The sequence below is a fragment of the Melopsittacus undulatus genome, chromosome 3 (genome assembly GCF_012275295.1).
Source record: "Melopsittacus undulatus isolate bMelUnd1 chromosome 3, bMelUnd1.mat.Z, whole genome shotgun sequence".
Lineage (NCBI taxonomy): Eukaryota > Metazoa > Chordata > Aves > Psittaciformes > Psittaculidae > Melopsittacus > Melopsittacus undulatus.
The window spans coordinates 76123076-76150088 of NC_047529.1; the positions used below are offsets into that span (position 1 = coordinate 76123076).

Here is a 27013-nt window from a genome sequence, read left to right on the forward strand (position 1 = left end):
TGCAGGAGCGCGAGGGCGCCGCTGCCGGACGCGGCGGAGAGAGTCAGAGGCGGAAGGTATTGGCCGCGTTAGGCCGGTGGGAGGGGGGTCGGTGGGGGAGGCCGGCGGGGGCCGGGAGGGTCGCTGGAGGTGGGGAGACAGGCTCCGGCACGGCCCCCGGGGGGAGTGTCAGCACCTGCCCCCTCTTCACCGCAGGGGGCTTGCTTGTTTTCCTCATTTAGTATTTATTATTGTTTTCACGATCTCGGACTCGAAAGTCCCTTCTGACTCTGGCAACCCGCAACGGCGAGCGTGTCTGCTCTGCCCCTCGGCCTGGGCCTGCCGAGCGGCTCTGCCTACCGCTCCCGAGGTACCAGCGGTGCCTCGCCCTCGTCGTGCGGGTGCAGAAGTGGGGACTTGGTTTTACCCTTTTGGAAAGAGGCACAGTTATTACTGCTTTGCTTCCTGGCCAGTTAGATGTGGCGTTGCCCAAATCTTCATTATTTTTAATATGCCCTAGTTGTGTAGTTGCAACTGCCCCACGCTGGGGTGGTTATTACAGACATTGACACTGCACAGACCTGTCTAGGAGTTTGTTGCTGGCTGCCTAGTTCAGGGGATTGTGGCACTTGCTGTCACTGAGCTACATGTTTATCGTGGTTGCGTGTTGTGGTTAGGTAGAAGAATAAATGTTAGTGCTGTGGTTCTGTGAATAAAGATAGTAAAGCCATAGATTAGAGTTTGGAGGTGGGGGAGGTGTCTCCAGAGGGCTGATTATTAATGCCTTGGAAGTGTTTCATAGTGTTATATACTCTGACAATGCATAAATACAACACTGAAATAACAGAAGCCAAAAAGTGTTCTGCTGTGATTGTTTCAGTGCTGGGGTAGTCAGGGAATCATGGAATGGTTTGTGTTGGAAAGGACATTAAAGATCATCAAGTCAATGTAAATGTGTTAATGCAGACACTGAAGTTTCACTTACAAAATATGAATTTCATGTTACTTCTGCAGTCTATGCAAAACCAATTTTTGTGTATTTTGTGATTGTTAAAAATATTTAATATTTTTTTCTCGATTTTGGCATAATTCTTGTACTAAAAATACTACACATTCTATCTACTAAGACTTGAGATTAAGTCTTCAGCAGATATGATATGTGGAACTTGATTGTTGTTATAGGTTGCCAAGCCACTTTGTTTATTTTGCTAGCTGAAGGAAGTTTTTCATATTGTGGTAAAAAGGAATTGGTGCTTTTGCCTGGCCAAAATTGCCTTGGTTTTCAGTGCTTGACTAATAAAACTGTACTTTCTTTGAACCTCACTGTGCAGAGGTTAACATACCTCCTTTGTCATTGGTCTAAAGTGCACTGCTTCTTTATGATGCTTCCTGAATAGTCCCACTTTTTCAAAGAGGCAGGGTAATATCTAGAATGTGTAAGAAAGATGCAGTGTGCTTCTCTTAGTTCATCTTCCTACCTGTAAAATTGGGAAAATTCAGACCCTTACATCATAGATATGTCAGAAGAGTAAACCACTTCTGAAGAGCTCAGGTACTACTTTCATGGAGATCATTGCTGTCAAGGAGATTCATGTTTGCATGCAGTTGCTTGTGCATTCAGAACTTGGGTATTCTACGATACAGTAGGTGGTTTTGATGACTGGGAAAAAATATACAGTATTTCAACATTCAGTGAATATAGTGCAGTTAGTCTGTTAGTAATCTGTGTCTTCATAATGATGAATTACTAAGGTCTTAATTTTAGAAAAGGTTGTGTTCCTCATGGCCTTGGCTAAGTTTCCATTCTTTTGCATGTGTAAGAATTTTTCTAGGAAAGAAGTGTCCTTTATGTTTTACTTGTAAGCATGTCCTTTTGAATTTCGTGAGCCCATGGAGTCAGACATTTTAGAACCAATATTTATTTTTATTAACTGTAGAGTTTTCACATTCTTAAAGTATTAGTTGGATTTGCCCTTTTAAAGCAAAAAATGTATAGTAGTAATTATTGGAGCCTTGTTAGTCAAAATAAAAGACTTTCTTGCTAACAGAATCAGTTACAAACTTTGAAAGCATAAAGTTTGTTACTGAGTTGTATTAAAGTCATGTCATAATGAGGAATGTCTTTATGGACATACAACTGTATCTGGTATTTAAGGGAGAGTTATGAAGAAGTAGGAAAGGAGGCTTACAAGAAGGGAAGTTAATTAGAGATACATTCTAAAATCAAGAGTAAAACATAATTTTATCAGACACTGCTTTAAATTTTTATTGTAATTGAAATGAAGCCTATTAAGTTAAGGAGTTCATAGACTTAATTAGAGCACTTTATATAGAGTTAAATGACACAAATATGGTTTATTGTGACCTTTGCTGTAAATCATGACCTTTGCAATCATGACCTTTGTGGTAAAAGAACAGGTTTTCTGCTGCAATTCTCAAATCAATCATTGCTTTCTCTCTTTTTGTTTGTTTGTTGGTTTTATTGGTTTTGTTTGTTTGTTTTGTCTGTTTTAACATACAGAATGTCAGTGGCTGCTTACTGTATATTTTGCTATAGACAAATAGGAACTATAGGAACTCCTGGTCCAGCCACAAAAGTACACCTACCCTGGTATGATATCAGTAAGTACAGTTCTATATGTATTGATCTGAGGTGTTAATAAAAATGAAAAAGCTGTGTTGATGTGGACCCATGCATAATTAAATGATACTAAAGATCTAAATCCCTAAATACTTTGTGATCATGGGCTTTTTTCAGCCTGAAGTGGGTGTATACCTTTAACCTTGCTTTGCATAATGATATGTAAAATTGACACTAGAAGATTATCTGGAATTAGAACATAAGATGAAGGTCCCCTCTCTAAATGAAATCTCCATTTTATATCTTTTTTTTTTATAACTGTTAGAGCCATAAAACCATTACATTAATAAACCATGAATAAGGTTGCTGTAAAGTTTGTTCCTATTGTTTCTTCCTTCTTTATTGGTATTAATTCTGCAGTCTTTCCTACTTAGTGTCTGCTTTCTTCAGTGCCTTCTGTGTAGGATGACAATTCTAATGAATCTAAGGTTTATTTTTGAGCATTAAAAGATAGAATATTTATTTTTCTGCACTACAGGAAGCATTGCAATTTTTTGCCTTTTCAACTTTCTCTGCCAGTTATTTTTCAACATTTTCTGCCTCTTTTCTGCATGCAAAATTTTTACAGTTTCACAAAGAACCTGGTGGCAGTGGTTGTGAGGCAAATCTCCCAGTTCATGCTGAGGAAATTATTCATGATAGGTGAGATGGGTTCCACTGGGTTTGCTGCTACTAGTAATAATATGGTTTCTCTGTATTGAGATCCTTACATACAGATAGTCCAGGCAAAATACTCAGATTTGACAGGAATTGCTGGATTTAAAGGGGAAATTATTGCAAGTGGCATGTTTTTATTCAGCTGTTTGCTTTATATGTAAGATTCAGTGGATTTTTTTTTCAAAACCTGTTTTCTTAAAGAGGCTCTGCAGCACTTTCCAAAGGACATACATGCTCCTGTATGTATTCATATAAATTGAAGAAATATTCACTATTGTATAAGAAAAAGTTAACTCCTTAAAATGTTCTGAATGAATGCTAGTCGCACAGGCAGAGAAAGTTTACTGTTCATTCGCGCAGCTCAGCAATGAATGTAATTAATTGATGGGTGGCAATACTTAAAGTAAATAGTACTGGCAGGATACATGTTTATCATCTTGCTTAGGAGAGCAGAAAAATTCTGATCAAGTATTGTTGTTCCTATTTGTAAATTTAGGTAATGATTTTCTGAAAGCCAGACATCAGTAGAAAAGTTTAAACAAGCTTACTCTTAGCAGCTGACATTCTTAGTGTCTGGTAATCAAATGCTAACTATATTTATGTTGAGGTAATGGGCACAACTTTGTTTGACATGATTTTTTTGTTTATTTTCAAGGAAAAATTGCAAAGGTTACTGGATCATTGATACTTGGGTAAGTTGTAACTGACAAGCATGTATGTAACTTATGAATTAAAATTTTAACTGTATTATGTGTATCTTTCAAAAAATGCAACAATGTTACAGGACCTTTAGATATAGTACAATATAGTTTGAAGTGTATTTTCTGACAGTTATTACTTAGTTTATGTATTTTAGAGTCTTTACTTTGCTAAATTAATCTGTCAACTATTATAAACTTGGTAGAAACTGCATACCAAAGTGATTGTTAACATATTTTTACCATAATATTTTTTAAATTAATGTTCATACACAGTTTTCTTATATTTAAAGAGGTTTTGTATTCATTACATATGAAGTCCTGTCCTTAAAGAAGTTACTGCAAATCGATACTCAAGCTCTACATCAGGAAAAACTTAAGTCCTATATATACGTACATACAGCTTCTCTAAATCAAAGTGAATATCAAGGTAAGATTTATAATTTCTTGGAGTCTAAAAATAGAATATTAAGATAATAGAATGTTTCTGTAAGTCACCCTTATATAAGGAAGATTATATTACCTGAGATCTGTTACAAAAATAGTGTTCTTCACAATGTCACCAAGTTTATTTTGAACTGATGGCTGGATTTTTAAGATAGTTCTATACATACAGTTCTCTGTATTTGAGGTAATTGTCTCTATGTATGTCCATATACGTATGTGTGTGTGTATATTTTTTTCATATATAGAAAATAACGTGAGAAAACTGTTTTTCAGACTTCCAGTAACCTAAAAATTCTCTTGTAGGCATCACATACCAAGCCAGAAAAGAAATCCATAAAGCAGTGAGGAAAATTCTAGAAACAGAAGCTAAATTCTTCCGGAGACCTTTTAAAGGTAGGTGTTGAAAGTGTGTCTTTTTATCTATGATTATTATTTTTGAATAGTGAAACATCAGTTGTTTAGAAAGTAATTCTTCTTACAAAATTACCTTTGTTTTCTTTTTTTGGTGATTGAAATGGCGGTAATATTACTTACAATTTTCTGTACTAATAGTTAATGAAAGTGATGTTTAAGAAGAGATTTGAGATTACTTATTAATGATTAATATTCACTTATTAAAAGAAACAGTTGTGTGTTGTTTTTTTTTTTACTCAAAAAATAGAAATGTGACTGTTAAAATGCTCATTAATAATGTCTGCTTCATTTCTGTCCTGCTAAAAGAACAATTCAGTACATTTGATGGAGAAGATCATGAATGTGCCTTATGGCTTCTCTTAAAGAGAACTCAGTCAGAAGATAAAGAGGTCCGACTACAGGCTGTACAAGACCTGGCAAGCAACAGTCACTGGCATGGTAACGTATACAGATACAGCCTAATTCATCCCAGAAATGGAAGTGTCTCGGCTCTTTCAGTTCTGCTGACAACAAAAGCTAGGAGCTGCAAGAAGTGTAAATACTCTCTGAAATTTGGTCTAAAACACAAGGGGTTTATTTATATTTCAAGCAATCATTCTTTCCTTATACCCTGGTACAGAGTGTGTGTCTGCAGTGCAGGCCTCTCTGTTTCCCCACCAGACAATTGCACCCATTGTTGTGCACTCATGTGGTGTGGGAGAGCAGTTCATGTTCATTAATTCCTTATTTTCAGCTGGGACTGCCAGTGCGGTCACAAGTCCTGGCAGTGATTTTTATAAGGCTCTGTAAGAGGACTTCAAGGCCATGTAAGTTAATAGAAGTTGATTAGTAGCTGATAGGTAGTAATAGCAAAGTTGTAATGAGAAACTAGAGATAGAGGACTTGTATGTGCAAGTATTATTTGTAAGCCATTTTCCATCTTAGTTGTTATTTAGTAGTAATAAGCTCTCCCTGTTGCTCTAGCAGCAAATATCCTTGAAATCCCAAGTAAAGGGGGTATTTGTGAATATGTTTGGCCTCTTCCCCTCCATCACTAGTCCACATAAGCTAGGTGACACTAATCTTGGCTCTCGTTGTGGTAACTTGGTCAGCTGAGGACCTTTCACTCTTGGAGTGCTTTATAGGATTTATCTTTTTTCAGGTTACCTCTTTAAAATTCTAATGAATTTCCTCAAGAAATTTACATCAAAAATCTGTGTTTGAAAACATTTGAAAGCTAGGATGTACCAAAACTGAAGCTTTGTATACTAATTTCATATAACTGTCTCCTGTTTATAGGAGAACATCCGTTAGCAGGTGATCTCAGGTCTTAGTGCACAAGATGGCCAGACCTCAGGAATCTAGCTGCTTTTTCTGTTGTTCTTTTCTCTGTAGTGCTCACTGCTGTAGTATATGGGATTTTCACAAATGCTAATTATTCTTGCTAGGTACCTCATGAAAGGAATTTTTTTTGAGCTGATAATTCCAGAACCGAGTCCAAGAAAGTTTAAGACTGAAAGTATGTGCTAACTTTTCACAGCTAAGACCAAATTGTTCAGCATATCTGTTAGCATAAGTAGAGTATTTTGCTTGTCCAAAGCACAGCTTTGGTGACTTCAGTTTGCAGCTGTAAATGTTCTGCACTGAATTACAAAATATGAGTGATCCCTGACTCTGAAAATTATATTTTAAATGGCTTGTCGGTTTTGTTCTAGAATTGTACAACAGTAACAAAGATGGAAACAAATTTTATAGAAAGAAAATATGGTTCCCATTTGAGTTTTGGTTTTTTTTTTTCACCTGTCATTTTGCTGCTCAGTGTCAGTATGTAATTTCACGTTTTTCTAGCTATAAAGTAGGTAGGGTTTGGAAAGGAACATTCCACAAAAGGTGGAAGCAAGGACAGGCAGCCTGGGAAGAATACAGGGATGTTGTCAGAGAAGCTAGGGACCAGGTTAGGAAAGTTAAGGCCCAGTTAGAATTAAACTTGGCTGGGGATGTTAAGGGTAACAAGAAAGGATTCTATAGGTATTTAGCGAATGAAAGACAGACTAGGGACAATGTAGGACCCTTCCGTAAGCCATCAGGAGAACTGGCTACCCTGGATTTGGAGAAAGCTAAGGTTCTAACTTCTTTGCCTTGGTCTTCACTGGCAAAGGCTCTGACCACACCACCCAAGTCTTGGAAGGCAGATGCAGGAACTGTGAGAATGAAGACCTTGGGCCCACTGTAGGAGAAGATCTGGTCTGAGACCATCTTGAAAACCTGAACATACACAAGTCCATGGGACCTGATGAAATCTATCTGCGGGTCCTGAAGGAGCTGGGGAATGAAGTTGCTAAGCCATTGTCCATCATATTTGAGAAATCATGGCAGTCAGGTGAAGTTCCCAGTGACTGGAATAAGGGAAATATAACCCCCATTTTCATGAAGGGGAAAATGGATGACCCAGGAAACTACAGACCAGTCAGTGTCACCTCCGTGCCTGGCAGAATCTTGGAGCAGGTTCTCCTTGAAGGCATGCTAGGGCACATGAAAAACAACAAGGTGCTTGGTGACAGCCAGTGTGGCTTCACTAAGGGGAAATCCTGCCTGACCAATTTGGTGGCCTTCTATGACGGGGCTACAGAACTGATGGACAGGGGTGGAGCAGTTGACGTCATCTACGTGGACTTGTGCAAAGCATTCAACACTGTCCCACATGACATCCTTGTCTCTAAATTGGAGAGACATCAGTTTGATAGATGGACCACTGGGTGGATAAAGAACTGGCTGGATGGCCACATGCAGAGAGTTGTGGTCAATGGCTCAGTGTCCACCTGGAGACCAATAACCAGTGCTGTCCCTCAGGGATTGGTGTTTGGGCCAGTCTTGTTCAACATCTTTGTTGGTGACATGGACGGTGGGATTGAGTGCAACCTCAGCAAGTTTGCTGATGACACCAAGCTATGTGGTTTGGTTGATATGCTGGAGGGAGGAATGCCATTCAGAGGGACCTTGACATGCTTGTGAGGTGGGCTGATGCCAACCTCATGAAGTTTAACCATGACAAGTGCAAGGTCCTGCACCTGGGTCAGAGCAATCCCAGGCACAGCTACAGGTTGGGCAGAGAAGAGATTCAGAGCAGCCCTGTGGAGAAGGACTTGAGGGTGTTGGTCGATGAGAAAATGAACATGAGCTGGCTTCAGCGTGCACTCTCAGCCCAGAAGGCCAACCATATCCTGGGTTGCATTAAAAGGAGCGTGACCAGCAGGTCGAAGGAGGTGATTCTGCCCCTCTACTCTGCTCTCGTGAGACCTCACTTGGAGTATTGTGTGCAGTTCTGGTGTCCTCAACATAAAAAGGACATGGAACTGTTGGAACAAGTCCAGAGGAGGGCCATGAGGATGATCAGGGGACTGGAGCACCTCCCATATGAAGACAGACTGAGAAAGTTGGGGCTGTTCAGCCTGGAGAAAAGAAGGCTGCATGAAGACCTCATAGCAGCCTTCCAGTACCTGAAGAGGGCCTATAGGGATGGTGGTGAGGGACTATTCATTAGGAACTGTAATGATAGGACAAGGGGTAACAGGTTGAAACTTAAAACAGGAGAAGTTTAGATTGGATATAAGGAGGAAGTTCTTTACTTTAAGGGTGGTGAGGTACTGGAATGGGTTGCCCAGAGAAGTTGTGAGTGTGCCATCCCTGGTGGTATTCAAGGCCAGGTTGGACAGAGCCTTGGGTGACATGGTTTAGTGTGAGGTGTCCCTGCCCATGGCAGGGGGGTTGGAACTAGATGATCTTAAAGTCCTTTCCAACCCTAGCTATTCTATGATTCTGTGATTAGTTACTGTTTAAATCTGGTAGGGTTACTGAAAGTCTGTCTTGTATCTTCTGTAACAATTTTACTGAAATGTGTATTTTGTATCATTTAAAATTACATGTCTCTGTCTTTGCAGCATGTGGTTTTAAGGCTGGTTTTTAATATTGTATGAAGAAAAAGGTATGCAGAATGCCTTTCAAATTTTAACTGAAGCCCAGGCATTAAGCTTGGGGTTTTAGATCTTGTATTCCTTTCACAGTGGCAATACTGAATGGTTGCTTTCGCTTGGGTTCAACTTCTATCTGAGAACAATTATAAGACTGGTCTCTGGTGAATGGTTAGTGCTCAAGTGTATTTCAGCTTGGTATAGTGCTAGTCAAACATCTGCAATTTTTATCTTCAGGAATTTGTAATTACAAAATTGCAGAGAGGTCGCTCTTTTTTCAAGTGTATTTGCAAAGTAGATCAGAAACTACATTTAAAACCAAATGAAATATTTAAGTATAGTTTTAACTCTAACACTGAAGTTCTTGTGCTACAGGTTATCAGTATGGTACAGTTGCCCAAACCTGTGATCAAAGGACTGCTATAGGGTTGGCTCGATCCAAAGATATCAGCCTTCGCTTTTTCCTGCCTCCACCACCATTGCCAAAAGTAAAGAATGTAAGTAAATGAAAAGCAGGTATTAGATGTTTTTCGCGTGCTTGGTTGGTTTTAGTGCTTTTGTTGTTGGTAACCATACTGAACTGTACTTCTTCTAAAGTAGGTAATGAAGTAGTAAAATTGAGCCCAAAATACAAAACTATATACAAAACATATATTGATATACCCCTGGGGTCATCCTGGATTGCCTTGTTGATATTGACAGACTCCTACATGTAGAGAGCTTTTCTGGAGGCTTTTGCATCCTCAGTGCAAGTCTCTGCTGTAGCCCCACTTCTATTGCCAGCTTTTGGTTACCAGCAAATCTGTATTGGATAAATTTGGCCTTGGTTTGTTTTTATGGTAATTAGTAAATATATATATATGATGGTTTGAGCAATCATGTCATCATATCAGCTTCTTCAGTAAACAGAATTGGCACATAAAGCATAATATAAAAGGTCTTTTGTAATGCTGACAGAAGTCCCTGTCAGAAAATACCTGTAGATCTTAACTAATGAAACTCTGAAAACCAGCTTTGATTGGTAGAGATATTCTCCGCGTTTGCTTTCTTATCTTTGTAACATTACAGGATAGTGGATGTACCTGTCAGTCCTGAAGTACTAGGTTATACGAGTATATGGTTGTATATATACACTATTTTTCCCGTCGTCTATGCTGATTATTAAATGAACATCTATATGACTATTTTGAAGATAAAAGATTAAAAGAACTGTCTGTATTTTCTATTAGTAATTTAGGCATGCGGTTTAATGCAGCAGCACCAAAATTACTGTGTAGTTAATGGTGAACTTTTAAGCTTCCTGTGCTAAGAAGAATGTTTCTTTCTTTTTTGGACCTATTAGAATAAGGCCATCAAAGTATGAAGTTTAAAGCTTGCTTTTCATCACTCAGATGGTGGGTTTAGAATTACCAATTTCGAAAATCTTTACAGGTGTAATATAAAACCAAAGTTGCAGAGCACTTAAGTCCAGGGTTTATGTTTTATGGCCTTATTAATATGGCTGATTTAATTATTTCAGGTATCTTTTTTTATCTCTTGGTTTTGCTTTGTGCTTTGAACAGAAGTAAAAGCTATTTGTGCTTATATCTGACAGGATTATACCATAGAAGATGAACTTCGCCTGTTGTTAGTATCTTTACCTCAGACTGATCTTGATCCATGTGTCCAGCACTTTACATCTATTGCTTTACGTGAAAGTAGCCAGATTCTTGCTGCACAAAGGGTAAGTTCCCACCTGCAGAATAGAACTAGTTGAGTTCTTTGTGTCTTCAGAGCTCAAAGATACAAACCTGTTTTCATATTTTTGAATGTTACAGGAGAAAGAGACTTTGTGACTGTACAGCATAACTAAAATCTCTTCTACACACAGTCTGTCTGCTTGAAAGCTTGTTTATCTTTCCCAGCTGTACTGGTTGGTTTAGTCAAAGATTGTATTTTTTTCTTACAAGCCTTCCCATAAAGCAGATATTTCAGTATTTTGTCCAGAACGTTTTCTTTTGCAGTGCTCGTAAAATGATTTTTCATGTTTCATCTTACCTGTTGTTTGGGTATTCTTTCACTGCTGAGGTGATTAAACCTCTTTTAAGTCTTACTAGCAAACTGATAAACTGTCAGCACACCTTAAATAGTAAACTCTCTTACACCACATGGAAATGCCTCCCTGTAACAGGTCATTGTTGCCAGAACCAGAATTTAAATAGTCTAGTAGTCTGTTTGTACTTGGAAACTAGGAACTTTCTTCAACTCTGTCCAACAATTTCCTGGGTGGCTTTAAAAATGTCATTTAGAGTGCTGTTATTGCTTTAAAATAATAATTATAATCCCAGTGTAATCCATTATCATATTTTGCCTTTTATTTTTTTATTTTAAAGTTATGACTGTTTAATCAGTGATGATTATTTTTTATAAGATGCAATCATAAAAATTACTGTCATGTTTCAATAATGGTGCCTGTCAGGCTTTGTTTAGAGATTTCAGAATGCAATAACTATTTCCTATGACACAGTTATGTGTAATGTTTTTACATTATCACCCCTTATTGTTTTTATACGGAGTCCTCCTGTTTCAAAGAGAGTTTAGTAAGACACCACACTTGGAGGCATTTCGATAATCATGCTGTTCTAGAAAATTGTTTTTTATTGAGGATATGCTGGTCTTCCTATTGCATGATTGAGAAAGACTGGTCCTTGGAGACCATGCTACATGTTGAAGACCCTTTTTCCTCTTTTTCCCCCTCTTTATTGCAGCTATGAAAATCTAGATACAGTATGTATCCTGCTTTATTTTTATGCTTGAGCAAATGATCTTGAAAGAAGACATTCATCAACAAAATGAAAATCATACGTTTTGCCCCTTAATTTATGTTTTGAAGCTAATAGGCTATGGAGACTACTGACTGGAAATCTAGTTAATATATTCAGTTTGAAATACTAGATATTTTTCTGCACCATTGTGTCATTTGTTTTGAAAAGTGCATGCATGCTGTGTACTCTTTGTAGAAATTTCTATGGACCATTACACACTTAATGTTTTAGTTTAGAAATGCTGATTTTTCATAGCCATTTGGAAGGTGGTATAATTTTTGCTGATTCTCATTTCAGGGAGGTTTATGGTGTTTTGGAGGCAATGGACTGCCATATTGTGAGACACTGAGTAAGATCCCTTCAGAGACAGTGGAACTCTTTTGCTTGCAAGCTTTAGTACAGCATTCTAAGGTAATTTGTCCTTTAAACTATAACTGAAAAGCCGGATTTATAAACATTCTGTTCTAATGCTCTCATATACTGGGAAGGAGTTGCCATTTCCTTATCTCCTATTCCTTACCCCTTCTGTAAGGATATTCAGACAACCAAGACTGGTGAGAATTGGAAGGCAGCATGATAAACTCATTTTTTTCTGATGGGAAGTGAATATAAGTTCTGTTATTTCTAATTAACCTGTATAAGTTCCACTGTAGTATACTTGTATGTATCTTTCAAAAAGTAAAGAGCAGCTCTGACACAGAAAAGCAGGAGAGAATGCCTGAAGTCCAGAAGTCTTTTTCTGTTTGGGGCTACCTCCCACTGACACTCAGAGTCATTTGAGATAGACATTATGAGGCTCTGCAGCTTCTCAAGTAAGTGAGATACTGGTAATACAAAATTCTCAGTGCAAAATATGTGTGGATTTGTGTAAGTTAGTGTACATTAATTCAGAAATCTTACCAGTGGTCTCTTAATGCTCTTAATCTAACTGTAGTGCCAGGTTTCTAGAAAGCAGTGTAGCTTCATGAATTCATTTTAATCAAAAGCCAGAATAAAATGCAAACGTTGGCTTTCAAAAAAAGCCCTCCTTCCAACGATCATTGCCTTTGGCAGAACATTGCACAGCATGCACCTAATACACTGCATCTTTCCAGGATCAGTCTGTTCTTTGCAGACATCTCTCACAGATGGAGAGTATGGAAGACTTCATGTAGAAAACTTCGTGTAGCAGTGATTCTTCTTGTTTCTTGTTGCTGTACTCTTCTGTGCGTGCTTAGTTGCTCAGAAGCCTAGAATACTGAGAAACAGCATTGTCGTGGTTTAAACCAAGTCCCCCTACTCCTGGAGAGTTAGGAAGGAAAATCCAAAGAATGTAGCCCCCACGGATTGAGATAAGAACGGTTTAATAGCTAAGGCATAACACAAAACCCCTACTGCCATTCACTACTACAAATAATAATGATACAGCAAACAGCAAGTGAAAAGAATACAACACCCCACCAGCCACCGACCCATAACTCACTCCACCCTGCCCGGCTGAGCACCGTGTGCTCCTTCCTCCATTTTCCTCTAGAGCTCCATCCCTCCAGCCTTCTCTTTCCCAGTATGCATCCTGGGCATCACGTGCTATGGTATGGAATACCTCTTTGGCTAGCCTGGGTCAGGTGTCCTGTCTCTCCTTCCTCCCGGACTCCCCTCCTCCACCAGGCTGGAAAAAACCTTGAACAAAAACACCCTCAAAACATGCTCAAACCATGACAAGCATTGAGAATGCCAAATTGTTATTGGTAGTAGGCATGGATAAAGAGCAGTTTGCCAGTATTCCTTGCTCATATTCCATATATGTAGAAATTCTGACTCAGTCTAGAACTTCTTATACTCCAGATTTTCAGTTTAAACAAGTTGTGACTGTACTAATTCCAAATGTGTGTGAGTCTGTTGAAAGCCACAGACTTGAGGACATCAGCATATAACTACCACACATTTTCAAGCACTGTAAAGAGCATGTTCAAGTCAGAAGCATTTGGCCAATATCAGTAGTTGCCACTACAACTAATTAGTGTATATTCATCTGCTTGGACTAGAATCTGTTACTGTCCTTAAGATCAGTAATAATAGCAGCGCTACATGGGATGTAGACATATCTTTGACATATCATTCAAAGAGAAGGGATTATAATGATTCCATTTTACGTAGTGAACAGGAAAAGAGGTAGCTAGCATTGAGATAGTGCTCTAACAAATGGAGATAATTATCCTGTTCAGACTCTTAAACTTTTGTTGAAGTTTGATCATGCCAAGTGGAGAGCTATCTCTCTCAAATGTGGAGGAGAGTGGTGATACTCAGCATCTTTCAGGTTGTTAATCCATAGAAATCATGTGTTTAGCATATTAAATACTTAACTTTATCTTCAACTACGGCATAATACATTCTAGATTAATAAGAATTTCTACATATTAAGGGCTCGGCATCATTCAAACTCCCTGATTTGTGAATTAACAGCATCTCGACCTTTTGCAGAATGTCTACTTACTGTCATTGTATTTACTGTACTTACTAGGTTTCTTCTCACTGTGATAAAATTGAAGCTAAAGGAGGCCTTCAGTTACTACAGAGGATATACCAGCTACGTAAAGATTCAGCAAAAATACAAAGGAACATAATTCGCATTATTGGAAATATGGCTTTGGATGAACGTCTTCATGCATCCATAGTACGTGCAGGTAAAAGGAAAGCAACTGCTAGCAGTTTGAATGTCAGATTTCTATTCTAAAATTTTCAGAGGATTCAGTGTTTTTTTTAAATATAAAGGACGATGGTAGTGGTGTGTTTTTTGTATTTGTGAGGGTGGGGAGGTGGTGCTCTTGTTTTTTTAATGCAGAAAATATAGACAGTTTAGATGGTGTTGATTAAAAAGTCCTGTGTGCTGTCTGGCCAACATACATCAGTGCTGCAGAGGTGTGCTAAGTCTGATCGATGGTGATAGATTGATGTTCAGTTTACATGACTGGCAAAGATCTGAGTTTTCTTCTCTTGCAGATAATTTTTCTTTTAATTGACTGTTTTAGTCTTGCAAAGGAATGGGACAGCTTGTAGTGCATAGCTTTTGGAACAAAGTGAAACATGCCTTTCCACCCTGTCTTGTTTCATGTTAGGCTAGGAACTTCTGCTAAGTTTTGCTCTGATGCCCCCTTTTAATGCCCCTGATTATCACAATTAAATTTCTGTACCAAATAAATAATTCCCAATGTTTTATTAGGAAATAAAGAAAAAGAAAAATAGAAGATACCAGTATGCTGTTGTATACATCTGAGCTGTTGTCTGCCTCTTAAACACATTTTTAATTTGCTGTTGCAAAAAGGAGACGTAGCAAAGGCACAGGGAAAGACTATGAGGGTGATTCAAATTTTTGAATGACTGTGGTATAAAGAACAAATAACTAGAATGGGATACTTAGTATGGAAAAAGTGACTGAAGGAGAATATGACTGAGATTTATAAAATACTCAGTAGCGTAGAGAATGCAAGGAGGGAATGGTCATCTGCTGTTTCTTGTCATGCAAGACCAAAGGTTCTTGTACGTTAAATTGCCAAGAAGCAGAACAAATAAATGTATGCATTTTTCCATACAGTGTGACCCAACTAAAACTTGCCACAAAACATTGTGATTGTTGAAGACTTAAAGAGCTTCAAAAAGTAATTAGATGAATTCAGGGAAAGAGAAATCCACGAAGTTCTACACACAGAAGCCAAGTTGGCTGTGGAAGCCTGAAAGAATATAATAGATAATCAGCCCTATATACTTGTTCTTTTGTTGCTCTATTCCTTGATTGTTCTGCAACTTCCATTACTGCTTTTGGAGAAAGACAGCTAGACTACAAAGGCCTCGGGTCTGAGCTTTAGCACCTTTCTTGCATTCTGATATGGTGACTGATATGATGACTGCTAAAACCATATGTATAGAGGAAGAGATTGTAACAGGAAAGCCAGCAGCTTCCTGGGGCACAGCTCTCAGTATAAATGGGATTTTAGACAGTGAACCAGTCTCCAGAGTAGCACAGTTGTATATTACTGGTTAAGGGTTGATAAAAGTACTCTTTTGTTGCTGGATGATGTGCAAGAAACAAGAACCTCTAAGGCTCTTTTCCTTTGCAAAAGCTGTGGCACAGGAAGAGAAAGAAAAGCAATGATGCTTTTCTTCTGTAGTAGCTGCGATAAGGCATCTGAGGGCAGAAGGGTTCTGAACACTTATTTTTGCCTCTTCATCTTGGCTCTTGTAAGAGAAACGCAAAATCAGAGACTTTTCTAATTTTAATTGGACAAGCTTGGCAGTCTTTTATTGTATTTGGAGAACTGAAAATAGGGAGTGTTCTTAAGGAGAGCTTGCACAGGAGTCAACATTTATTCTGTTTAGAAATTTATTTTTTATGTTAGCATTCTTAAATTTTAACATCTGTTTTCACAAGTATAGTTTGAAGTATGGTGTTTCTGACTTCTTTTGTTTGGATGATGTTTCTGTTAGTTAACCTGCCACTTCGTTTTTTCAATGTAGGTTGGATTTCCGTACTTGCTGAAGTAATGAAATCCCCACATGTCATTCAGTCCTCTCATGCAGCCAGAGCTTTGGCTAATCTAGACAGAGATGCAGTGAAAGAAAAGTATCTAGATGGTGTTTATGTCTTACACCCACAATATCGCAGCAGGTAAAGTGGAAGGAGATACTGTACATATTGAGTTACTTGTACATGTTGTACTTTCAGTTGCTTGTTAAACTGTTTAGTAAAAGAACTTTGAAAGAGCTGACATCAGAGTGCTGCTGTACTGATGTCACCTGCTCCTCCTGTTCTTTGCTGGATTGACAGGACTGAATCTAGATTCTCAAACAGGAGAACAACAGAAGTGGTTGGAGCAGCCCATGACTGTAAAAGTATTATTGTACTGCAGGAAAAATCTGAACAGAACACAAGATAAATTACTGCTTTACATGCATTACAACCATGTAACCTTTGTGCAGGCTGCCTTGAGATAATTATTTTGCCTTGTAATTACTTTGCTGGCAGCAGCACATGTTGGCTTAAGATGCAGTAAATTTACATTTGCAGCTTCTTGTAATAGTGGTTGTATATCTGGGGCTGAAGCAGCCTCCAATGTGGTATGTCACTTAGTAGCAATTATTCCCTGGGTTATTGGTGTTAGTTACAATGAAGATGTAATTTCATGATAAAGCTGGAACTACCAGGTTGCATTAAGAGTAGCTGGAGAGAATGTTGTTTTTCATTATAGAAAAATATGACTTGTGAGCTGGGTATTTTCCATACTTCTTTTTGTATCTCTCTTCTGGGTGGATCCCCTTTTTTTGTTTTGTTCTGAGCATCCTCTTTGAAATGTCATGAAATGTTTACCGTAAGATAAGAAGTTACATATAGTGTTGAAAATAGAATTTTGTCATCCCTTCAGTTAAAAGTTATGTGTAAATTTTATTTGCTAAAAGAATATGTACCATACAGCTCTTAGAAATTCCTTTTTCTGTATCAGTCAGCCCATCAGAGCAGACATCCTTTTTGTTCATGGTCTTTTGGGAGCAGCATTTAAAACCTGGCGACAGCAAGATATTGACCGGCGTTCTGATAAAAAAGCTTCTGAAGGACAAGAGGAGTATAGCCAGTGCTGGCCAAAGGTAAAAGACAACAACATTCTCATTAATTTCTCATGAATGAGAGCTGTCCAGAGGATCTAGAGTTTCACTCTCTGTAGTTGTCTCTTTTGAATCAAGTTACTTGTAATGTATTATACAAATAGCACTTCTCATGTTCCTGATATATTTTTGTTAGTAAGCTGAAATCTTAAGCGGGTTGTTCTTGCAACAGAAAATCAGTGCTACCTTTAAGCCTTTAACATCATTCTTCTGCTATGAAATGTTATTGCTGAGAAAAAAATATATATAACATTAATTTTTAATTATAATTTCTTACATAGGTGTCTGAGTACCTCAGATTTTGCAGATTACTTATTTATCAACAATATTTAAGTAGCAATTAGTGTTTCAAGCAACTCACATTGGTATAACCACCAAAGTATCTCTGTAAACTGGTCAGTCCTGTTGGTAATCTTAGCAATTTTTGTTTTACCCAGGAGAGGGAGCCAGCAGCGTGCTAGTTAGTTATCTATCTCTGTCCTTTGCCTACTTTGTAGCTGGGGAACAGGCTAGAGTTCAGCAGTATGGTATGAAAGAGTAATAGTCTAGGTGTAAGATGTATTTAGGGATTAACTGAAGAGCAAATATCTTGCTTGATATTGTCCCCATAGTAACATCCTTGCTCCATTCTGCTAAATTGCTTACAGGAGTTTAAATACCTCAATTATAAGCTGCTTTGGTTTTCCTTTTCTTCAATTTAGACATGGCTGGCTTCAGACTGTCCTGCCCTTAGAATCATTTCTGTGGAATATGACACTGACTTGAGTGACTGGAAAGCAAAATGTCCTGTTGAGGCTCACAGGTAACATATGTAATGTCTGCAGTTTGGAAGTGAGGGAGACGTGTAAAGCCGAACCTTGGGATCACCTACTGTGAAACTAAATTTAATTTTCCCTGTTGCATTTGAAAATTATTTTGGAAAAACATTAGGTACAGTCATGATATGCTTGAGCCTTGTAGCCTTACAGGTAACTACTTGTGCCACCTTCCTAAATTCTTACAGTCTGTGCTTCATGTTTAAGGGGGACACTAGATTAGGCTGTTAGTTGATGTAAATATAGCATTAATTTTATATCTTAAGGGGAATATTTCTTAAAATGACCCACTAATGCTTCATAAGCCCAGCAAAAAAAATCACTATAATATGACTTTATGCTCATGATAAAATGAAGTGTATCATTTTCATAGAAGTTGGAAAATACCTTTAAGATCATTGAGTCCAGCTGTTAACCCAGCACAGACAAGTCTTCCAGTAAACTATGTCCTGAAGTACCACATCTACACATCTTTCAAATATCTCCAGGGATGGACTCAATCACTTCCCTGGGCAGCCTGCTCCAATGCTTGACAACAAGAAGGGCAACAAAACTAAAGAAGGGTCTAGAGCCCAAGTCTTAGGAGGAATGGCTGAGGGAACTGAGGTTGTCTGGCCTGGAGAAAAGGAAGCTCAGGGGAGACCCTCTTGCTCTCTACAGATACCTGAAAGGAGGTTGTAGAGGGGTGGGGGTCAGTCTCACAAGTAACAAGCAATAGGACAAGAGGAAACAGCTTCATGTCATGCCAGGGAAGGTTTAGATTGGATATTAGGAAAAAGTTCCCCCACTGAAAGGATTGCCAGGCACTGGAACAGGCTGCCCAGGGAAATGGTTGCATCACCATCCCTGGAGGTTTTGAAAAGATGTGGCACTTCGGGACATGGTTTAGGGGTTGACTCGGCAGTGCTGAGTTTACCGTTGGACTTGGTGATCTTAAATGTCTCTTTCAACCTAAATGATTCTGTGATTCTAAGTGAACGCTTTTCCTATGTCCATCTGGAATAAATTTCATGTAAGAAAATTTGAAAAAGAAACATATCTATTTATTTTAAGATAATGTCTTTTTTATTACAAAGTGGGAAATTAAATTAACTGCTATATACAGTCACCCAAGCATAGTATTTGATTAATTTCTAATTGCATATGGTTAATAAAAAAAGAAATATATTGAAAGATAATTGATATCTTTAACCATCAAGAGCAAAGATGTAGAAGTAGAATCACAACCTTATGATTACTCTAAATGTGTGAGCTCTAACAGGCTCATTCTTTGTCTCAAAAGTGAATTTTTATGTCTCTCAGCTATCCTAAAAAGCCTATTTTTCAGCTGAAAAGACACGTGAGTGTCCTTTTCATGTGATACAAAGCAATTTCTAGTGAGAATGCTGAGAACCAGTAGAGATAAAGTGAATTACTTTGCACAGTGGTTGCCCAATATCCTGATGAATTCATTATCCAAGGGTCTTCTATGTTCAATTCTTGTCAACACTGCAAGGAGTAACAATGTTGCACTTTGAAGCTTGCACTGGGAATTGGCATTGGTTTTGTTTTGATTGTATGCAGGTTCATTCTCAACCTCTAACATGTAGCTTATACTTTTCAGACCTCAGTCTCTTCATTTATAAAGTGGAGAATTATTGTGCTTTTATACTACTCCAGCACAAAACATTTGGAGATTGTTGTCTGGAAAGTATAGCAGACATTGTCTCTGATTTTTTAAGTGAGTTCGGTGGTTGATCATTTACGTTGCTCCACATTTTGAGTATTGTTTAGTTAGCAGCATACATTTTTGCTAGACATTAGGTATATTCTTGCTTCTGTGGATAAAGTTCATTATGCATTAATGATGCTTTCATAAAATGAAAACATAATTTTGTTATAGTGCATAAATGAAACTATATAAAACATCATAAAAAGGTCTTTTGAACTAAAGGAAATGAGAGGTGAATAAATGAAAAGAAAACTTTCTAGCAAGATCAGAAAATTGCATTTAGCTTAATTCTTGATGTCTTTGTGGAGCCAACCTTACAAAACTTTTTGGCATTTTTTGGTGTAGCAACAATAACTAAGTAATTAATGTTTTGTGTAGTTAATTCATTTTCGTTAATGTGCAACACTGAAAATTCATTCTGTTTTAACATGGCCTTTTAACCTGTCATGCTTCATCATGCTTGTGTTTGTTTTTTCTTTGCAGGAAGTCTATTGCTTACAAGAGCAATGAGTTGCTTGGCAAGCTCAGAGCTGCTGGAATTGGAGACAGACCTCTGGTGTGGGTATCCCATAGCATGGGTGGTAAGCACATTGCCTGTTTGATACAAAGTATTTCTTTGCTGTTATGTTTCAGAATAAGCTGTTGGACAAATTCAGTCTGAAATGTCATTACTCGGAGTAGTTTATCAAAAAACATTTGCAAAAAATGGAAAATAGATTTCTTCTTTCGTAATGCATTGTATTCATCAGCCTATACATTTGGAAAGGATTTTTATTGCTGTTTGTTTTTACTGTGTTGATTTAAAAACATAAAATCAATGAGTTGAAATTCATGTAAATGGGAACCCAGAGGCAAAATTTTCTCCATGATCAGGCATATAGTGAGTGTCATTAGCAACACATAAAGCAAACCATAAATGAGTTTACATCATTCATTCATACTTCATTTTAATGCCTCCTCAGGTTTTGTTTGTGTTTTTTTTTGAACTTAATCTTACATATTTGACAAACTAAGGACTAATCAGCTGAGGCAAGAATATGGTTAGTTGTTTCATGGATAATATAGCATGATCATTATTTTCACAGTGGTTTAAATCCCTGCATTAATTCAGTTTCTCTTGCCAGGTCTTCTAGTCAAAAAGATGCTGGTGGATGCTTCCAAGAATCCAGAAATGGAGAAAATTGTAAACAACACCAGAGGAATCATATTTTATAGCGTACCTCACCATGGTTCCCAGCTGGCTGAATATTCTATGAATGCCAGATATCTTCTCTTTCCGTCTGCAGAGGTTAAAGAACTCAGCAAGGGTACGCTCGCTTTGCTACCATTTCACGACAGGGGTCTGTGCTAATCCATCCAGGAGGCTGCTTTTTTTAATCATGCTGTCAGAAAAAGCTGGATAAAAAATATGTTTTTATGTTTTGGGTTGAGTGTTGAATTCTGAGTAACTTTCATTTGATTGCAGAGATGGGGGCGGGGGGGAAGGGAGTCAGAACTGGTTTATAGTAGCATGAGTCATTTAGCTCAACATGTGCTGGACTTCAGACCCTTATCTTCTAAACAAATTCCGTGCTAAGCAGAAATAAAAAATTGTTACATATGATAGCTGGGGAAAAAGGATTAAAAGCGAAATGGTACTTCTTTTCCTGGAGTACTGATTTTTCCAAAACATCTCTAGGAATGCAGTCTAGGCATTATCTTATGTTCAAGATAATGCTGCACAAATTATGTTGCTCTTTCTCAGATTCTCCTGCCCTTAAGGAGTTGAATGATGACTTCCTGTCTCTTGCTAAAGATAAGAAATTTTCAGTGCTGAGTTTTGCAGAAACCTTACCAACACACATAAGCAGTATGATAAAACTGCACATTGTGCCTCCGGAATCAGCAAGTAAGTCAAATAGCCATTTAATTTATTTTATTTTGTATATGTTCATGTAAGCATTGTTAATGAGGAAAGGTTAGAAATGCTGTGGTAGGAAGACCTGGAAAAAAAACGCATCTGTTATATTGTGGGTTTTTTTGTTTAAACTTTTAGCTCAGTTTAAATTACAGTTTTCCTGCTAGGATCAGAGGCAGCTACATTTGTATCTTAGAATAGCAATTGTTTGGTTTGATTTCTCTAAATGTGAGGAACACTTGTTGAAAAACCCCTGGTCTGAGGTTACATTGTTATAGTTTGTTCTTTCCTAATTATGAATAGCTGTTTATTCTTGCGTGGATAGGCTGAATCATGTTTTATAAGCTCCTGTGAATTTCAGCCATTTCCTCCTTTAGAAAAAAAGAAAATTAGCAAACTGCTAGTGGACGGAAAAGTTACAATGCTGTTTTTCAGTGTGAAAAATCCATTATTTTCCGTATCTCAGGTACTCAAGCAGTAGTTTGCTTCCTGAAGAATTTTCCCTCCATCTTTTTGCCTCTTGGAGAAGGGAAAACCAGACAATTTTTTCTCTTGCTTTGTTCATGGGTGTTCAACTTGGAGAATTTATTTAAGTCTAGTATTTTCAGGTTTTCCCTGAGCAAAACCCTCTTCTGCACTGCCCAAGGTACCTGTAAGGCCTGGAACAGAAACCACAGCTTTGTTGGGTTTTAGATCAGGCTTTCCACCACCTAAACCCACTAGGTTACATGCAAGGTTATTGCTTTTAAAGAGTGGGGACTATACATCCCTGTTATCCTGAGTCAGTATTTAGCAATATTTTTCCAGTGTGTCTTCTCAGGAAGCATTTTTTTGTGAAAATTATGTGATGCCATTTTATTGGCAAGGACTGAAAAGCTGTACATTCTTTTTTTTAACAAAATAAAACATAAAAGAGGTCTGGATACGTCCTGTGCACTTAAAACATTATAGTGTGTTTCTCCTCTTCTAGAGATGACACAATGCAACACATGGGCTCTCGTGAAAAGCCTATGGAGGGCACGTGACGTTTCAGTGGCACCCCACTCATTTTATTCAAAACCAATGCTGAGCAATATGCTCAGTTTCTTACATGCATGCTTGCACATGTGAAGGCAAACCTTCATCCTGCTCTAGTGTTATTCTACATGGTTAAAGATAGAGTTCCAAGCAAAATGAAAGATTTCTCAGGAGGCTGAGTGAATAATGATAAACTGGAATGTGACAGTCATGGCATCCTAACTGGAAAATTCACTAGTAGGGGTAGTGATAGTAGTAGTGAAATCCCTAGTGTGCCACAAAATCATTAGCTGAAAATGGAATACTTGTATTCTACAACTAAGCAATCTAAACTTTTCATTTCCCCTGAAATGTGTGTAGTGATTTGTGGCATATTTCAGGTTCACTCTAGTTCCATATTTAATCTCCACATCCAAATATTTTTATAAGGAATGTGGGCAATCAATGATGATCAGAATCTGGATACCTTAGATTTAAACCTTATCCCTGTTCAGTCAGATGCTGGTAAATGAAGTTTTGATTCTTCAGAGTTGTCTATATGGAGAAATGTACATTAGTGTATTCCCAAGAAAGATAGTTGAACTCTGACCTGGTGGTTTACCGCTGTGGGTTTTGTAGCAGTGTATAGCTCTATCTGACTCTGTAACAGTGTGTATTGATGCTTTTAGCACATTAAAAAATAATGAAGACTAAACAATTAAATTGAAGATAGGCAAAGTTGCTTTTGAGGTAGGAATTGCTAATGCAAGATGTGCTTTTCAGTCTAGATGATCTTACGAACTTCTGTAATTTTTTCTTTCTGTTTTTTTTTCTCCTCTCCCAGAGTTAGGAATTGGAGACCTTATTCCAGTGGATGTTAATCATCTAAATATTTGTAAGCCAAAGAAGAAGGATGCTTTCCTGTACCAACATACACTGAAGTTCATTCAAGATGTTTTAGCCCAAGAACTTGGAGATTGATGTTTTGCCATCCTTGGCTGCTTATTTATTTCCTCTATTTGGCGTAACACAGTAAGTTCTTCTCCTGACATTTGTTGGGGGATCTGCAGAACTACAGAGATGCTATGTCAATAGCATCTGCAGCTAAAATACTTTTCAGCACATCTCCAACTTAGGTACTTCTCCAACTTATTTCTAAAATGTATTCAAAACAAATACGAACTGAAGTCCTATAAACCTGGCAAAAAGAGAACATGTTAGAGTGGCCATAATCTGTCAACAATGTGTGCATAAATTCTCCAGCACTTAGTCCACAGGTATCCCTCTGGAGCAGCACAGCTCAACTATGGAGAGTGCCCAGGGTATCTTTTTTATCAAGAACAAAAAGAGCTTTCGGGAGATGGGTGATCTCATTAAGGTAACTATAAATCTTACAGAGAGGAACAGAAACAGGTGATAATTTGTTGTATCAAAGGGGAGAAGCAGCACGTGGCTGCCTCAAAGCTTTGGTTTACAGGCCATGTTAAGTTGTGTGACTGGAGCCTGAAGAAGTGCATCCAAATTGAGGAAAGCAGCGTTTTGGTCTAGTGGCCAAATTACAGGAGGTTTTGTAATTTGCCTTTTCATTTAATAGACCACTCAGATTTGTCAGCAAATATGGCTTCTGTTTTCTGTTAGAGATAGGTTGGTTGCATAGACAACTACATTTATTTTAATCTGTTTGTACTAATGAAAACAAAAGCAGTGTTCACCTTGTACATTTCTCTCTTAACCGTAGCAACTCGTGAGCTTTCTTTAGGACAGTGTGTATCTGGTCAGACTCGCAGCATTTCTGTGCTTGTTCACATGGAAGATACAGAACAGAGGCTTAGCTCTTTTGCTTTACTCTTAGGACATATGGAGAAGATGGCACATTCAAATCCCCGGCTCGTGGTACTCATTTAGAAACTTCTTTTGCTGAGTTAAAGAAGAGCATTGAAAAATGCTCAAGTGGAATAAGGCAAATGTAGACCTTGGCAAGAAAGCTAATGCTTAGAGTTTGGAGCTCAGGTAGAGAAAAGTAATGCAGGAATAAATTCAGGTGATCTCAAGTCCCACTGGAAATGTGGAAGATCCCAGATATTTTGGATTGTTGGGGCCCAAGTGTGTTTAGCAGTGTAGATACAGAGAAAAGACAGCAGTATTGTCTTACTTGAGTTTATGTTTATATTAAGGATACCTTAGCAGTACTGATTAAGTATTTTTTAGCAAAAAGAAAATATGGCAGCACTCAGTCACTTTCATAAAGTCTTAGTTTGCAATGTAGTTAAAAGCAGCCTCAGTGGTCTCTTCCTTCCTTCCACCTACTTCCCGAGCCCTCTTTGAAAACAAACACAGGCTGTGATGAGGCTACTCTGTTGTAGCTGACCAGTGGTTAAATAAGGCCTGTACTGATGACAGGCTTAAGATGTCTCTTAACATCACTCATGTGAAATAGATCTAATGTCACTGGCCTTAAAATAGCAGCTATGAAAGCTACCAGAGGTGGAATGTGCCTTGCAGTTCTGCACAGGCTTGGTGCAGGCACCAGTGGCAGTCCTGCCAGGTCCTGAGGCCACTTCAGCTGTTCCAACTTCAAGGCACTCCAGCCCAGGGGGACACTAGATCTGAAAATGCACCTCTGGAAGTTGAGCTTTGACCTGCTGGAGTTGCATAGTGAAAGTCAGAGGAGCAGTGCAGAGAAGTAGAGCACCATGCTGGCACGAAGAGCATGTTTTCCCCCTAACCAAGATGTAGGTAAGAACACTGCATGGAGGTATTTCAGATAGATAGAGAATGCAACAAAACTGTCAGAACTTCTAAAGTGGTTTATCTTTTTTACACTGTGGTTTGAATATATTATTTAAATATGTTTACTGAGTGTAAATATATTAGAACACTTTGTATTCACAAAGTAGAGGGTATGTGGAATTCATTGTGAATAGACAAGACTTCTAATAACTGAATGTGTGTTTAGTGTGACAAATCTTGTATGGATTTTTAATAGACTTCTTATTTAGCTTTCAGGGCTTCATGTCAATAACATTACATGTTCATCTCAGTAAATGCATCTCTATTTTGTTACTGTAACTATGGCAACTTTCTCCTTTTTGTAACTGTATGTATAGCCATGTGTAACTTTTAAAACTAATATTGTTGGGGGTTGTTTTTTTAATAGAGTAACGAAATGTGTTTTAAAAATGTCCTAGATATGCCATAGAATATATTAAAGTTGAATGACCTGCCAAATGAGTACTCTGGATCATGTGCGCTTTTGTTGAGGACCTGCTTTGGTTTTTAGTGGCTCTCGTGCTGGGAGAGTGCCATATGTACCCTTCATCTTTGGTAAGGGGTGTAGTATTGGGGGCGCGGTCAGTCATCAATGTTTTACCAAACTGAACAGTTTTTCAGTTGTGCTTTTGGATTTTGCAGTGGGGCTTCCCAAGCCAGGTACTGACATTGGTTCGAGGGCCAGAAGAAGGTCTGTTGTGTAGCATTTGTATCTGCTTCCCATTAGAAACTTATGCTTTTGTGCTTCTCTGGTGCCACATTAACTCAGAATATTGCTGTTATGTCAATTCTTAGGTCTGAAATTATGTCCTTAATCCCTCCTAGCTGGGGATCCAACTTGCAGGTGTGGCTGTGGCTGATGGGTACATGTGAGGTGTCTGCAAAGATGGTATCTTGTTTGTGTTGTGGCATCCAGGACTAAAATAGTAAGACAAGCAGGAAGGGCTAGTGGTTCATTAATCTTGCATTGTTGTCCAGCACTCCTGTATAACTGTACTCATATTTCTAGTAGCAACAGTCATCAAGCTTTTAATTCCTGTAATTACAGTAGTGTAAATGGGTTTCACTCTGATTTAGGCTCGTAGTGCCAGGCAGCAACTCAAAAGAAGATATTTTTCCATCTGGTGAAAATGGCAATTCTGGACAAAAAGGAAAAAGCAAAAATGTTGTTTTGTCAGAGTGGAAATTCTGAATAATATTTTGGGGTTGGTTCTCCTTGTTTGCTTCAGTGATCAGCCACCTAAAAACACTTAAACCTGAATGAGAAGGGTCTGAGTTTGCTGTAGTGGTTTCCCAAGCACAGGGCAAGCTTGTCCCTGCTTTGCTTCTGACCACTAAAACTAGAATCCAGGTCACAAGCACCTGCCTCTAAAAAATCCCTTGGCTGGGGCTCTGGACACCAGTGTGGAAGATAATCTGTTGAGCCAGGAGATTGCTCATTCGTTGCTGTAACCTTTTCAGCTCAACTGACCATTCCTTTCCATTGATTTGCTGTTATTGACCAGTATATGCTGTCACTGATGGTATAAGCCAGCTACCTGCCAGGATTCATACTTTCAGAGGCAGCTGGCTGCATACATAGTCATAAGGTAGAATGCTAAAGG

General features: G+C 38.2%; 1 protein-coding gene across 2 annotated transcripts; it reads left to right on the forward strand.

Annotated features, from left to right (window-relative positions):
* The first annotated feature begins 4 nt into the window (after nucleotides 1-4).
* Nucleotides 5-25872, forward strand: SERAC1 (serine active site containing 1). Of its 2 annotated transcripts, XM_031049850.2 has the most exons (18): nucleotides 43-56; nucleotides 2501-2601; nucleotides 3189-3262; nucleotides 3933-3969; nucleotides 4269-4405; nucleotides 4726-4815; nucleotides 5143-5274; nucleotides 9159-9280; nucleotides 10378-10506; nucleotides 11885-11998; nucleotides 14088-14250; nucleotides 16079-16229; nucleotides 17062-17203; nucleotides 17923-18023; nucleotides 20231-20328; nucleotides 20872-21054; nucleotides 21492-21635; nucleotides 23485-25872. In XM_031049850.2, exons 3-18 carry the CDS (start codon nucleotides 3238-3240, stop codon nucleotides 23619-23621), a joined length of 1905 nt encoding a protein of 634 aa, XP_030905710.1. In that variant the 5' UTR covers nucleotides 43-56; nucleotides 2501-2601; nucleotides 3189-3237; the 3' UTR covers nucleotides 23622-25872. The 2 variants fall into 2 exon arrangements, with proteins under 2 accessions (XP_005150117.1, XP_030905710.1); XM_005150060.4 differs by lacking the exon at nucleotides 3189-3262 and having other exon boundaries at nucleotides 5-56.
* Nucleotides 25873-27013: the final 1141 nt, after the last annotated feature.

What these genes read in the sequence shown, in the direction of transcription:
- SERAC1 (XM_005150060.4), top strand. Translation starts at nt 2,502, where the DNA reads ATGTCAGTGGCTGCTTACTGTATATTTTGCTATAGACAAATAGGAACT. An exon ending in ACTGGATCATTGATACTTGG is followed by an intron (nt 3,970 to 4,268) that starts GTAAGTTGTAAC and finishes TTATATTTAAAG; the next exon opens with AGGTTTTGTATTCATTACAT. An exon ending in AGATTCTTGCTGCACAAAGG is followed by an intron (nt 10,507 to 11,884) that starts GTAAGTTCCCAC and finishes TTCTCATTTCAG; the next exon opens with GGAGGTTTATGGTGTTTTGG.